The sequence below is a fragment of the Ursus americanus genome, chromosome 27 (assembly GCF_024610735.1).
Source record: "Ursus americanus isolate L20-20 chromosome 27, mUrsAme1.1.p, whole genome shotgun sequence".
Taxonomy (NCBI): domain Eukaryota; kingdom Metazoa; phylum Chordata; class Mammalia; order Carnivora; family Ursidae; genus Ursus; species Ursus americanus.
In genome coordinates, this window is record NC_142153.1 from 13,381,048 (window position 1) to 13,397,449 (window position 16,402).

Here is a 16,402-nt window from a genome sequence, read left to right on the forward strand (position 1 = left end):
AACTTGCAAAATTAAGGAAAAAAATACTTTCACCTAAAAGAACTACTTAGAGTTGAGTTACAATTAAGCTCCTTTGGGCTCTTTAGTTGCATTCATCTAACCATTTGGCCTATTTGTGACTTCCAGGATGCAAAAGCGAATGCCAGCATCTGCAACTCCCACTGCCAGCCCTGCTGGCTCACTGACTTAGCTTCCCGATGTTCTCCTGCCTGGAAGTTCCCAGCAATAAACAGTCGAGTGAAGGAGACACTCAAGAGTTCACCTTCATGACTTTCAACTAAGTTGGAATGCTCACTCCAGAACTATAAACACTGCAGGGCTATCCCTTGAACCAAAGCGTTATTATTTGTAGCTGGTACCCTCTTATCTCCATTCCTTTTCTTGTAATTGTCCTCTTTCTGACCTTCAACTCCAGTGCCTAGGATCCTTAAGTTCTCTTCTGATTATACAGATCCCAACTATACAGCGTCATTCGCTCAGAAACCCAGCACGCTTTTAACCTAGCAAAGCTTCCCTAATGTGGGACTTTCAAATCCTTACACCAAGTTCTTTAGCTAATTTAGGCTACTGTAATAACAGCTAACATTGTGGAAGTGTGTTATCATTCCCATAAGTTTTGTATTTTATTAGATGGGGTAGCACAATGATTCTATCAAAATCAATTATACACCTAACCAGTGAATTGACAGAACGTATTTATAAGCTCATGTAAAGGTTTTGGTTTTTTGCTTGTCTCGTTCTGCAGTCAGAACATCTTGGAAAACTAATGTATTCCAAACACAGCCCTGTGTTAGGTGTTGAGAAGATACAGTAAAACAGAAAATTGTCTCTGACCTCAGGTGGTAAAAATCAAGAGCAAGAGAGACTTATAAAAAAGAACCAGAGTATGGTCTGATTGGTGTAGTACCAGAAGTGATGTCAAGGTATGGGGATACGGCATTCAACAAGGAGAACTGAATCTCTAGGAGTGGGAAAAATTCATGGATAGTGGTCCATGAAGACAGATTTGTTGAACAAGGGGCAGGAAAAATGGCATAGAGATGGGAGGCAGCACAGCATGCTTAGGAAATGCCCAGTGTCCGGAAATGAAATGAATGTCATCGTTGGCAATGGACTCAACCAGTCTAAGAATCTTGGACCCGCCACATATATCCCTTCACCCTTTTTCCAGTATCTTCATATTAATTCATACTTCTGGACAATGTCTAGAGAGTTCAGTTCTTTGCCTAAGGAATGGATAATAAATGGTGTTCTGGAATAAGTTCAAGAAAAAAAAAAGTCAGGGATCCACCAAGTTGTGTGACCCTGGGCACTGTATTTAAATTCTACAAATCTCAGTTATCTTCGGTGAGCAAATACAATGAAATTAACCGGATAATAGCCAAGATCCCTTCATTTACAAGCCCCACTTTAGTTCAATGATTTATCAAATATCTGTTAAGTCAAAGACATTATTCTGTCCAAAGGTATCAAAGATGAATAAAACATCATGCCTGCCCTCAAAAGTTCACATATAATAAGGAGCAAAAGAGAAATTAATATACCTAAAATAATAGGCAAGGCAACATGTGAGAGGTGTAAGTAATATAATGTACAAGACGAAGGAAACTGAGGCACAGCAAGGAGTCCAGTTGAGTAGAAGGTACATGAAGAGACAGTAGGAAAAAAAAAAAAAAAAACAGAAAGGTTTGCTGGAAGTGCTCTGAAGATCATTTAATGCCAGACCAAAAAATACCCATGTGTATATGAAATGCTCATATGTTACAAAGGTGACATCTGAGATCATTAGAGAAAGGAGGGGACTTCTCAATAAATGGTTCTGAGACAGCTGGTTATATGCATGAAAGAATGAAAAGAAATCTCTAACACAAACTCTACACAGAAAAAAAGAAATAAAGAGGTACTCTAGGTAGATTAAAGGCAAAAATATGAAAAATTAAACTATACAATTTAGGATATAGGAGAATGTATTTAATTACATGTAGGAAGGCTTTCCTAAGCACAACACAAAGGAGCTAAGCATTAAAATGACTGAAAACACTGATTACATTAAAATTGAAACTAAAGTTCGTAAGAAAATAACATAAAATATCCAAGTCTTCAGAAAATACCACAAATTAAAAAAACAAAACCAAACAAAAACTAGAAGAAGAAATCTCATTCACACATAACACATTAAGGATTACATATATATACACACACACACACATTTAAAACATGTATGACACATATACACACAAAACTACTACAATTCAGTAAGATACAATAGTAGAAAAAATGAGCAAAAGAACTGAGTGGGTGTTCCATAGAAGAAATATAAATGGCAAGGAGGTATAGGGAAGACTAACTTCATTAGTAATCAGAAATATGAAAATTAAGTCCATGCAGAGAGAATCATATTATAACCCACTAAAAATGAGCAGAAACCTCCAGGCCTATTAATATCCAATGGGGGCTGATAGGAAATGATGAGAACTTACATTTTGCTGAAAAACAACGTGGCATCGTCTGGAAAATTTAACGTGCTCGTGCTGTCTTTGTAACCTCCTCTCAGATAGGTAAGAAACACTTGAAAATGGGTACCACGAGGCATGCATAATAAAGTTCCTAGGAGCACTTTTCATAAAAGGAAAAAAAAACCTGAACAAGCCCAAATTTCACTGACAGCAACATAAGTCAATTACGGTTGAGTCACACCACGGAATATTGTATCTGAGGGAAGTGAATCAACAACAGTACATGTAATAACAGAGATGAAACACAATCTTGTCGTGACAAACAACAACTGCTGAGAAATATGTAGACTCTAATTTAAATACATCTCAAAAAGAAGCAAAAGTAAACTGTGTTTGTGTCGACGTACATACATATTTGTTTAAGCTATTTTTTAAAAACAAGGAAATGATGAGCACAGACTGTGAGCCACGATTACTTCTGGAGAACCCGAGCAGTGCATTATGGGAGAAACACACACAAGAGTCAAGCGTTGACAGCGCCCCCCCCCCCCCGCGCTTTTCACGTGTGGTGCTAAGTATACAAATACCTAGTTTAATTTGATTTTTAAAAAACTATTTACTCATATGCAACAATAAAAATCACAAAATGTCTTACAGTTTGTATTCGATTTCACAGACAAATAAGGAACCACTGGCAGTTGTGAACAGGGCAGTACTATTAGAAAGGTTTCCGGGAGAATTCCTACGCCAAGGTGCCTGGAATGGCAATGACGTCCCCACGTATCTCTCTGCGTCAACAACAGTGCTGCTCCCTGGGACCTTGCCCAACACTGCAGGAGCTTCTCCTTCACACACCAAGACTAGCACAAAGACATTAATCCACTCATAAATATGACCACTTATCGTGTACATCCTGGGCCCGGGAGACATTCGATCACGCTTCAAGGGGACAGGAACGTCTATCTGTGGGCCCTGTGCTTTTGTCCAGAAGGGAAACATGGTAAACCCTCCAAACCTGGGTTCTTACTACATAATCCGTCCCATACAATCTCATCCCTTTTAGTAATACCCTAGTTGTTCCCTCCTAGCAGGAGAAGTCGAGCTCCCAAAGGCTGAAATGTGTCATGCCGGCATCCAGTTTCACTCACCCAAGTCATCTGGGGTGCAACGTGGAAAGATGACGCCTAACTAACACAGAAGGGGAGGCACATGGCGCGCGGTCACCTTCCATCCCTTACCTTTTGCTAGGACAGTGATTTCCAAATCACTTCTCTAAATTTCAAAACAAGACCGGAGTCGTCGTTTGTACACAATCAATGCACCCATTAAATCAACGGCTCTCGATCTCGCATTTCCAAACTGAGAATCACCTGTGAAGCTTAAAAAAAATACCAGTGGGTCATCCCCCCGGAGATTCCGACGCGATCGCTCTGAGTTAGAGGCCCTTGCCACAGCTGACTGAGAATGTCAGGAGACACACTGTCTTCGTCATTGAAATTACACACAGACGGATTTCTACAAACCAGGGCTACCCTGAACATTTGGTGCTCATCTTTCCATTTACTGTGTCTTGATAAAACTGTTTAAACATACTTTAAACTGCTAAACATCAGTTTGAAACTCAAAAATAAGTTAGTGCCCACACACCTTCAAAGTACCTGTGTAGGATTTTCTCCCCCATCCTGGCTGGCAATACTACAGAAGTCCGCCTTTCTGCTGGGGTTAAAAAAATAGCGTTGGGTGAGGACCAGGAATTGCCAGATCTAAAACCTGACCATTTCCAGCAGCAAGAGCCTTCACCGATAATCGCTAAAAAAAAAATACCCAAACCCTGCATATTTTGACACCTACTCTCCAAGAATCAGAAGTTTCCTAAACCCCGTGTGTCTACCACTTCCCCAGCAAGGTGGCTTGAATATGAATCACCAACATGATCTAGTCACCCGAGTTTCCAGGCTCCAGCTCAACCACGGCGATTGCTTTTTGCAAGTTATCCTGGCCTTCAGAGGTGCAGAACTCACTTGAAAATAAGGAACAATAGGTACTCCAAGAAAAGGAGCAACCGAAGCCTTTAAAAGTATATCGAGTCGCTCTCTCTGAATGCAGATTTATAGCCTTTTGAGGGTATCACTAGCATACGGCTGCCAACATCGAAAGCTCTCTTAGAAGAGGCACAAGTCAAATGCTTATGCACATCTGAAATCTGCCCCACCCAGTGTCCTCAGAGTGTCCAACCATCACAACGACATGAATAACACCACCTCATAACGGGCCCAGCAGACCATTCAAACTCGAAAGTGTTACCTTCTCACCGCACCTGAAAATCCAGCTTTACACGGGGAAAAATGGAAATTGGAAGTGATTTATTTACCCAGATACGCGTTCGTAGCTCTGTGGCAAATACCATTCTAAAACCGTATCCTTTGCGTAAAGCATAACTCACAGCACTAATATCACATAGTATTAGTGGAAATGCAGTTACTATAATACTCTTGCCGGTATACACACTTTTAAAATAACATTTAGAAAGTATTTAGGACTTACTAGTGATTGTAGATCTTAAATACCAGGTCAGTATTTGCTCCTACTGAACACGTTTATTACCAAGGATGCAGAAGTAATTGAGACAAAAGCTTAAGACTCACCCCAAATTTCCTCCCAACATGAAACAAATCCATAATGTAAACCCTTTTTATGACATTAATTAGGTCTGCTACATTGAACTGACCTGAGCCCCTCAAATCAAAACCTTAACGTTCTCTAAGAACTGAGCCAAGAAGAGAAATCTATATTACTTCAAAGGTATTTAGAAAAATATAAACATTTTAAATAAAAGGAAGACATCATTTAACAGAGAGGAAAAATGATCAATAGTCTTTAGTCTTTTGGTATCATTTCTTTTGAATTCTTTTCGCCTCTATTGATTACTTTTGTTATTATAGGCCTGGAAAGGAAAAGAGGTAAGGATGACATTGAGCAAGCGAAGATCTGGATTCATGGGTGAGCACCGACAGAAATGACCTATGAAAGTCAAGAAAGCTACTTTGCTTCCCTAGACTTTGGTTGTTCACGTAGAAATTTGGGCTTTGGCCTAGAAATTTTAGGGTTCTTTACAGCGATATAATTTTATGATCTTCCTCTACAAGTGGGAAACAGAAGTACATAGAAACTCAGTGATCAAATTAATTGTTTATCAAACGTAAAATGGGTGGCCACATAAATGCTTTCTATCTTCTGCTTTTAGGCAGTGCCCCTCCACAAAGCTAGAAGCAGCTTTAGAAGCATAGCTCAAAGATGAGTACTGAACATGAGAAATGACTGGCTCCCAGATCCTTTCAATCTCTTCACGAAATACACCAAGGTCACGGAGACAAATTAGAAGTCTGAGTGTTCCATATAGTGAGTTTTGTTTATCAAAGGTGTTTTATTAAAATAACGGGAGAAGACTTAGCACCTGGAAACATAAAATTTCATAAATCTGGTTTCTGTTGGAAAGACAAAGTAAGCCACTCTAGCAATCAGAAGCACCTGTTCCCAACTGAGCAAAAATGAGCCATAGTGGGGCCTGGGGAGGGGGGGGAGGGTCCTAACTCCTTCAGCCATTTTCCATGCAACCTACTTCGGTTGCTAGGGTTGCTCGTGTATGCATTAGTTTATTACCACTGATTTAAGAGAAACTGATACCTAGAATTAAATTGTTTATGGTGTAGGTACGTTCCTCAAAATGCTTAAGCCAAGGCTTGCCAGCATCGCTCCTGAAGTCCCACTAACTTGTCCTGAAAATTCTCCTTCCGTAGCATTTTTTCTTGAAGGTTTTGATACATACTTAAAATGTCAAGAAATGCTTCCTAAAATGATAAAAATACTATGAATGAAAGATACTGAAAACAATGGAGAGCATCGTAGGACGTTAGAGCACGCAGGTGCTTTAAAGGTAATATAGTCATTTCTTCTCTCTTTAGAAATAAAGAGAACCAGAGAACGTAGGGACACGCTGAAGGACATGTGGTCTCGACTTCCCAGGCTCATCACGCCGCTTAAAGGAGAAGGGAGTTTTTGAGAAGGGATTCTTGAGGAAGAAACAGACAGGGGGGCCTGGGTGGTGCTGTTGGTTGAGCTTCTGACTCTTGGTTTTGGCTCAGGGTCATCATGAGATTGAGCCCTGCGTCAGGTGCCATGTTCAGCAGGGAGTCTGCTTGAGATTTTTTTTTTTCTTAAAGATTTTATTTATTTATTCGACAGAGATAGAGACAGCCAGCGACAGCGGGAACACAAGCAGGGGGAGTGGGAGAGGAATAAGCAGGCTCCTAGCAGAGGAGCCCGATGTGGGGCTCGATCCCATAACACCGGGATCACGCCCCGAGCCGAAGGCAGACGCCCAACCGCTATGCCACCCAGGCGCCCCTGTTTGAGATTTTCTCTCTCTGCCCCCCACTCCTGTGCTCCCGCGCACATGCTCTTGCAAATAAATAATCTTCAAAAAATACAAAGATTTGGGGGTTAGATGAGAGATACCATGGAGAAAGACAGAAATAGGAGTACCTAAATTAAGAAACTGACTCAGAAGTCAAAATTAAATCGACATCACAAGTATGTGTTATTAATGCCATTTAAATTAACGGCATAGAACTTTAATGATCTAAGTTTGCTATAAGGATGATATATGACATTCTACTAATATATAATGCATACAGACACCCATGCATTAAAGCACTTATCACCTGGACAATTATTAATAATTGGCTGTATAACTGATGGTCTTCTTGCTGCAGGATGTGATATGGTAGCGCTGTCTTTCCGCATCGCTATTCCAGAGGCTGACATGCATCTCAAGCTGTCTGTTAAACTTAAGAAAATATTAAATTGGTTGTGTGGGTTCTCTTTTTTTTTTTTTTTGCTTTATTTTTGCGCCAACGTAAAAAAAAGAAATTAATGACAGATCCTCTATCCAGATTTCTTTAAAGCAAACCCCCAAACGCTTACATCCCACCCACATACCTCACACTGACAAAACCTGTGAACCTCCTGATTGTTTTTGTTGTTTTTCTTTTTTTTCTTAAGGAAAACAACTTTGGAAATCTGATGCAATCAGTGTAGCTTCTGGTCCCTAGACTAAGGGAGATACAAGGGTTGTTGATTTAGATGCAGGAGAGTTAAACTTTTTCCAGCCCCCTTCAAACAGCTTATAACATACTAAATTTGCCCGGCAAAGAATTTTATTCAGTGGTCTGTATTTTTTGGTCCTATCTCTTTTTAAAGACAGGTTGGAAAATTCTTACACACACACTGATGAAATTGTTATTGGAAGTCCAATTGCCTGGTGCCACAGCCCTACCTTCAAGTACAAATTTAAAGACTTTAATCTTGTTTTACAAGTGTACGCAGTAAGAAAAAATAAAGCACATACACTCAAAATTAATAACAAAGACAAGGTATTTAGAGAGCCATGCAGATGGAGAAGCTAGTATTCTATTTCTAAAAAGCCTGGCTTATAATGGCATCTTTAAAAATAAAACCAGAGAACTAATTTGTGATTTCACCTTCTTTAATGAACACTTTCATTCCTTTAAGAAAATGTTATTGCTTAGCAAATTCCTCAGAATATCTGACACACGACTTACTCCATACCGCAGTACGCCATTAGTGACACAGTCACAATTTTACTTCCCTCCAGTCACTTCTGATGCATTTCCCAGGTGGGGAAATCTGTTTATAACCATGAGAAACGTAATACCAACAGACCGAGAAGGCAACACAGGTATCATCCAAAATGTTTGTTCCCATATTTCTCCTTTGTCACACACGCTCACACACACATGCTCACACATCCACAGCCCTGTCTGAAGTGTAACGTGAGCAAAATGCTGTGTCGTCTGGCTCAGGTCTAATCAATCTCTCCAGTGATAAAACAGAATCACACGGTAAAGAAATCCAAAAGGCCCAGAAACCATTTGGAGACTCAGCTTCTAGGCCTGGTACTATTTACTGCTACCTGTCCGGCCTTGGTTGAAGAATCTCTAAATCTAATTTCATCATCTGTTCGAGACCAGGGTGGATGTGAAAATACAAAGCGATCACACTTGCAAACATCCCTTAAAAGTGTCGAGTTCCATGCAAATGAATGATTACTCAAAACAGGCATCCATGAGAATGTCACTTTTATACTTAACCATCTTTCTAGAATAGTCTGTCTAGGAATGTAGGCTTTCCAACCTATTAAGGGAAAAAAATATATACATATATAAAACCCTCTTACAGTTATTTAATTCTTTCCCTGGCAATTAAATTTTCCTGAGTTGTTTTATCACAGTATTAAGTTTTAGAAACTTTCACCTAAGTAGTATTTACACCTTAACATAATGAGGTTGGAGTAAAAAATATTGGTTGGCGTATCCTGTTAGACAACGACTGCCAGGGGCTGGGTGAGCAACAGTAAGCACAACGGGCCCTGTCAAGTAGGAATAACTACCTTGCAGCCAAGAGAGACAGACTCCAAACACCAGCTCGTACATGATGTTGTGACAGGGACAATCCAGCCGCTTGGGGAGCCTCAGTATGCTGTACGAACAGTGCTCTGGGTTTTCTTTTCGGTTTTCTTGTTTTGTTTTGTTCTTTGAACCAACTGGTTTTACTCTACCTCTTACTTAACTATATAGCCTCGTTCTCTCATCTTGCATTCCAGATCATTTTAAGTGCAGGTGCAGTCAAGAGACACGATAGAATGAAGGGGATGGAGAGGAGGAGAAAAGATTCTTATTTAACAAAAATCTGACTTTGGGCAAACTGCTCAACTTCCGGGGGACTCAGTTTCCTCTTTATTATGCGCAATTAATTAGATGCAAGCATCAGTCCTCAATTACTTCAAAATAGAATTCAAGACTTTTCAAATATTGCATCTGTCTTTTCAAATGCTGGGAGCAAGACGCTATATCAGCTCAGAATGGAGCTCCTGAATGCGTTTGTTTTATGAGTGGCTGCATGTTTGAGTTAAAACTGACATTTGTGTTTACCTAGTCTTCTATTGGCATTTTAAAAATAGTCTTACACTGAATTCCACTTCGTACTGGCTTGCACATGAAAAGCAATATTGAAAATACAAACTCTGAATTACTACCACATATGGCCCTGCTACTCAAAGATGGATGGGGTACGTGGATGGCATCCTCTAGAAGCCTGTCAGAAATGCAGACTCCCAGGCCCCTCCCCAGACTGACGAAATCCGAAGGTGCATTTTTAGGAGATTGGCAGTGATTCACATGCACATTAACATTTGAAAAGCACTGATTTGTGAGTTTCAAAGATATTACCAGCTTAGCTTCCATAACCCCTGATCATTTGGTTTCCCCTCCTCTCCTAGATTTTATTAAATTAAATTCAAACAAAGATGGTAACTTCTGAAAAAGTATACTGTTGCTAGCAGAAGCCACCAATCACTTTCACACTACCCCCAACGACACGCGCACAAATGTATTCAGAGGCAAATTTCTCATCCAATATTTAGAAAATAAATTTGCTTTTATAGTAAGTTATCAAAATCTGTGAATGATATTACACAAAACATAGCTATGCCAGTATCAGTTGAGGCTCTGAAGTAGGCAGGAAGATTTCTTCCCGTGCCTGCCTGCCTGCCAACCACCTACCTTCTGGAATGCCTGCAGTATCACTCTCCCTGGGACTCACCTGATTTGAGAAATTACAACATTTGATTTTAGACAACAGCAAAGCATCTGAGGAATTCATTCTCACTCAAGCTCCACACCACTGCAGTGACGTCTTCCCCACAGGATTCCTCCTACTCTTCCAAGGCCAGCTTGAGTCGGTGGGACACCCGCGCACCAAGGTCTCTCTTTCCGGGGACGAAGGCTCTTTTTGCATTTTATGAACCAGAAATTTGGGCACAGAGTCGAAATCTGCATTAAGTGAAGCTGTCATCGACCTCACTTTGGAAGGCACCTTTTGGCTTTCCAGCCTCCTTACTTATGAAGAGAGGAACTGGTCCTAGAGGAAGAATTCAGGCCTCGCTTTACTCTTGTCTTGTTAGAAACGATATCAGGGGGCGCCTGGGGGGCGCAGTTGTGAAGTGTCTGCCTTTGGCTCAGGGCGTCTGGAATCGAGCCCCACATCAGGCTTCTCCGCTATGAGCCTGCTTCTCCCTCTCCCACTCCCCCTGCTTGTGTTCCCTCTCTCGCTGGCTGTCTCTCTCTCTGCCAAATAAATAAATTTAAAAAATCTTAAAAAAAAAAAAAAAAAAGAAACGATATCAGGAAATACTCTGAGTCCTGGGGTGGTCTGGTATGCCTGAGAAGCGCCATACAGGTGTGTTGTTTCTCCTCGAGCCCCAGAAACACAAGCCAAGACTTCTGCCCCTAATTTCTAGCTCCGTGAAGCCAGTGGGGAGGAGCAGGTGTGGAGCCCAGAAGACGTGGGACACGCCCCGTCCGGCGCTTGCACACCCACTTCCGGAAGAAATACTGCAAAAGCACAACACAGTTCACAGTGGATTTCTAAGGCAGTCCAAAGTGAACACAGGAACATCCGCCTAATTCCGAACATTATCTACGCACAGCATGTGTGTACGCACAATAGGGCCATACGATGCAATGTGGCGCAAACAATTAAAAGTTCTTTTCAAAGTGGAAATGCAAAATAGAACGAATATCTATTTTCTATAAATGAATCTAGCCATCTGCCTCGAAAGAGCAGCAGCAGGAGTTCCCAAAACAGCAGAAACAGCAGCCTCTGGTGTTAACAATCTACTCTCAAATCTCATGCTCCACATTTCCCCGGCAAACAAGGCTAAAAATACAAGACAGGCAACAAATGGTCTCTTGGGATCTGCCATTCCATGGATGGCGTATTCAATCAGAGTAATATTTTCTGTTGAAATGCAAAATTGAAAAAAAAAAAAAAAAAGCAAGCTATCATATTAGAAACTGGCGTTCGGAATTTTAAGTGTGAATCCAATCCCGAAGTATATTAAGCTGAATGGTGAGAAGGTGGTTGTTTTCATACAACATAAATCTCGGAGATTTATCTGAATATATTTATAGATTTATGTAAGCTACTCTGAATGCCTCTACAACTCTCACAGTGATAGAGAAATAAGTTTCGTCCTTTTGTCGCCAAAAGAGAAGGGTCATTCTATTTGGGGCATAGTTTAGAAAACAGTCCTTGTTGTAGGCTCTGGAGCAGGACGGTGTAAGTTCGAATCCAGCCTCCTCCATATACTAACTCTGTGGCTTCACACAAGTTATTTAACCCCTCTTTGCCCTTCTTTTCCTACGTTAAAAATGAGAATACTACTCACCTCATCGTGGTATTTTAAGAACTAAATGAGTTAACATACGTAAAGCATCTAGAATAGTCAATGGCATGCGCTAAATACAATAATTGCTATTATTATTTTGCACTCAAACAAGGCTACAAAAATGCCGTCTCTTAAGGAACAGGCATAATATAAAGAGTGGTAGCAACACGATGGTAAGTTCTCAGGCCAACGGCGGCCGTTTAGCAAATGAGGGGGTGAGCTGGTCAGTGTCTTCACCTAGAGTTTGTGGCTGTCATTACAGGAGAGTTCCCATTGACTATTCGGTCACGCTACTAGTTCGTGAAGGCATCAGAATGAGGAGGACAGAAGAGAAGACAATGACATGTCCGGTCAACTGGCACTTTCCTGAGGATGGGATTAGGATTAATGGCAAAAGTGCAATCAAGAAGCGTCCCCATTGGGACTTTCTGTGAATGTGTGTCCCTGTCCATTACGAGGACACCTGTATCCCCACTACCACCTTCTTTAAGAGGATGTTACAGAAGACATCTTTCTTTGTACATACACCTGTCTTTGAGATTCGATTTGAATGCATGTAGCCTGGGTCTCTAGCCTTCATACTAAAAAAAGGATTCTTCCTTTTAAGGCACAAGGGAGTGGTATCAAATATTCACTATCTCCCGTGCAACTAACTCCTTGAGAAACCTTTGGAGTTGGCAATATTTTAAGCTGGGTGCTACATATGGTAGAAGGAGGACAACAAAGTCATTGAGACGATAGACAGAAAAGTGCTTCCCTAACTAGTAAGACAGCAGGGTCTGGAATGACCTCACCCACCCAGTCACACAGTTCTGAGAGCTTAAGGAGGATTCCTGGCCCCCTAGCTTTTCCCACCCTATGGGCTACCACTTACAGAACCGCACACAGGTCACTCAAACAGTGAGGAAGGACATTTATTTTTCATAGTGAGACCCTGAAAGAGAACAACTTTCTTTCTAAGGGCCGGATCGGAACAACGAATCTCTTCTAAGAACTAAGATACTTGAAGACATTTCTTGAGCAGAACACTTTGTCAGGTAGGAAAAGAAGGTGCCACAGGACTCAAATAAGACAATCCTGGAAGGAAATTGGGAGAAAAGACACTTTCCTCATAGAACTGTGGAGGAACAGTTTTTTGAGGAAAAGGAGCAGAATGAGAAAGGCCAGAGTGAGGGGTTGGGGGCGGGGGAGGCAGGGCATATAAAGTTCGTTAAGACAATAAGGAAATGACTATAGATTTTAAAATGCATGAACCAGGTAGATAAATGGATTTAAGTATGTGTAAACCGCCTGACCCTTTTATGCCCAGAAAATAAATGCGTACCTCTCTTGCCCTTAATGCATTACTGTAGCTATTATAAGGAAGATGTCATTGTCCGGGACATTTTTTAATTTAGCAAGGAACCGTGTGGAAGTTTAGCCTGTCTACGAGTACCTCCCTCGCTGCCTTTAGATGAGGACACCTTTACGTACAGTATCTAATACAGGAAACACCGCCAGATCTACAGCACTACTTCTGTTCTTCAAAGACCAAAAACAAATCAACATGCCAACACGATGTGGAATCAATTAGCACTTGGCAGGTCATGAATAACTTTTAAACAACCTTAAGTTGGAAAGTGTTAAAATATACAGTAATCATGACCAAAGTGCCTTCCTTACAGTATGCCAGCAGTCAGGACAGAAATCTGGAGAGGTAAGTCTTGTTTGCAAAAGAAGGAATCAGAACATTGCTCCATGGGCCATACCAGTTGCTACGGGCAGCCCCTTGTCCCAAGTATCTTCCTCTTCCAGTACATTCATTTAAAGGCAATCACTGGAAAGCTCCCTCTGATTTTCAGACGGTTTTATATTAAGTATGGAAGAGAAGAAAAGGGGGGGGAAAATTGGTGCGCTCATCTTGCAAACAAAGGATAAGTCATTATAAAGAAAATGCTACCGAATTGTTAAATACTCTTAGACCATCAAAGCAAACGGCATAATTCTATGTACCCTGTGGTTTGGGGGTGGGGGGCAGAATACCTTGGTTCAATTCAACAAGAAAAGGCTTGCAGAAAAAAAACCCGATCTCGTTGGATATAGAAGAACCACCTAGGGTCAACCCCACAGAGTCTGGTGAGACGACTCAACAAACACGCCACAAGAGTGCACCTCATCTTGCTCTTAATGACCACGCACCTTCCCAAGCTGGCAGAACTTAAGTATCATTGAGACACGCCCTTTGTTCTGGAAACTCCAATGGTGCCCACCTGTCCAAAGCCAGGTGCTTGCAGCTTCACAGGGTCCAGAGCCGGCTTCTGACTCATTTCGTATAGAACCTCTGACAGAGGCTAAGGAACGGGCTTCAAACCCCTAAAACATAAAATACTACAAGGGAAATATTAGGCAGATTTACTGCTCTACTCCACGGGTCTTGAAGATTACTATGATCTGTGCAAGACATTTTGTTGTAAATAAGCCTGCGGAGTGTACAGTCTGTTTTCTAGGAGACCTTTAAAGAACAGCTTGCAGACAAGAGGTGCTAGCCTTAGTTTCACAGCCAGCAAAACTCCATCCAAGAGGTTTCTGGCTTGTCCCCACCTCTTGTTTGGGGCTGGCTTCAAGACAACTCCACCAACCAAATTCCAAGAGGTCAGGACAGGGAGTCAGGCACTTTTAGGTATTTCCACATCAAACAGCAAGAGGGAATTCAGACATTTAGATATTTAGAGGAGAAAAGGCCCGCTTTCCCCCCATCACAGTGTATTAAAAACAACTCAGAGCTGACTTTGCAAGGAGGCATTCTCCATAGTAAATTAAATGGCTGAAGCTTGTGCTTCTTCTAGCAAGGGAAAGAACTATGCTTCACCAGAACCCAGAGTGTGCAATCATCAAGGCTCATTTTTAAACCTTTGCTGCTTTTTAAAATGCCTGCTCCACCACACACACACACACACACCCGTAGAAAAAAAAAAAGTTTTCAGGAAATGAAACGCAAATAGTCACCGAACAGGATCATAAAACAGAAAGCCTCTATCTACCTCTTTTTCTTTTTCTTTTTTTTAATTCTTCATTCCAGGCATCCTGCTTTTAGCACACCGTTAGCTTTTATAAATATTAGATTATGTTGGTTCTTTTGCGAACGTCGTCAACCCCTTCCACCCTCTTCTGTCTCCTGGCTACTCATTATGTTCAGGATAGCCAAGAGAGCAGAAGGTGAGGTGGTCAGCTCAGTCCCCCCTGTCGCCAGACAAGCGTTAGGTAAATCATCCAGGGCATTACATATTCTAAACCTTATGGGTGGCACACAGGGAAGGAGAAAGGCGAAGACGGGCGGGAAGGAGAAGCTGCGGGATTGTTTCAAAGGTAAAGCCACAATACTCAAGCTCTGCCTGAAATTGCTTCTGATCATGTTCGAAACAAGTCGGAGGGATTTATCTTTAACTTGATGCTCCTGGTTCTCGTACACGGCGGAGGTGAAACCAGTTGCAAAATTTCACTCTACTGGAGTCCGGAGGATCCAGGAAAATGGGGTTTACGTTTCAAAGTCAGCAAGAAGCGGCGGTTTCCCCGCAGCTCCGTGGAGCCCTGCGCTCGCTAGCTCCCCAGCTGGAATACGCACCCGGTAGCGAGAGGACGAGCCGGGTCAGCGGCCTCGGGCCAAATGCTTATCCCGGCTGGGCACGCAGGCACGGCCAAACGCGGGTGGTGCACACAGCTCTCCCGGTCTCCCGCACACCGCGGCCTCCTCGAAAGAAAGCCCAGTGCTGTCTAGGACCCCGGGCTACTGTCGCCCGCGGGGTGTCAAGCTCAGCGGACTTTAGCTTGGGTGTTGCTCCCCAAAGGGAAAAGGCGCCCTCTCCATTCAAGCCCACCCTATAGAGACTCCCATCACCCCGCTCCTCTCCCAGGAACTCTCGGACACCACTACGCGCGCCCACCCGTGGTCTCTCGCCTTGGAGGCAAGTGGAGAGGGCAGGGAGAGCGAGATTGAAGAGGTGGGTACTCAGGTCTGCAGCAATTGGGGAGGGCTCGGAAAATGGAGCAGGCGATGGGCGTCAAGGGTAGGGGCCCTGGTCACAGCAACCTGTAGGATTGCGGCTGATAGCAAACTTGGGGTGGGAGGCAGTGGTCCCCTCCGAGGTCCTCGGCCCTATTCCCACCCTGTGGGGTCCGCGCGCGCAGAGGTGCAGCGCGCAACTTGGGAAGCCAGCGCCATGGGTGCGCGTCCCACTCGGTCTCGCCGTCGCCCCCTCGCCTCTCCCCCGGCCCAGCCGCCCGCTCCGCCCGGCGCTTACCTCGGGCAGCCGCAGCCCCCGCCGCCCAGAAGCAGAGCCCCAGCCACGGGAGCCACACGCGCGCCCCTCCAGCGCCTCCTCCTGCGGCGGCCGCTCTCCCCATGTTCCTCGCCCCGCTCGGAGTCCGGCTCCTCTTCCACGCCCCGGGCGCCCGGGAGAGGCACGGCGAGCCGGGGACCAAGACGAGCGGGTCCCGGCGGTCTTCGGCGAGTGACTGATCCACGGCGGCTCCCTACAGCCCCGGGGCAGGGCGCACCGAGCCGCCGCTGGCCGGGCACCGGGAGCCAGCACGCGCCCCCATAGCCGCCCACGGCGGGGCGACCGCTGCCGCCACGGCCGCTGCCGGAGTCGCGCGTCGTCAC

The 16,402-nt window shown here is 43.3% G+C and overlaps 1 protein-coding gene across 5 annotated transcripts in view; it reads right to left on the bottom strand.

Moving 5' to 3' along the window:
• Positions 1-16,143, bottom strand: part of UNC5D (unc-5 netrin receptor D) — a 537,143-nt gene extending 521,000 nt beyond the window's left edge. For all 5 annotated transcript variants that reach the window (XM_087856402.1, XM_087856400.1, XM_087856401.1 and 2 more), the window contains exon 1: positions 16,041-16,143. In XM_087856402.1, coding sequence (XP_087712528.1) covers positions 16,041-16,143 — 103 coding nt within the window. The remainder of the gene's footprint in view (positions 1-16,040) is intronic.
• Positions 16,144-16,402: the final 259 nt, after the last annotated feature.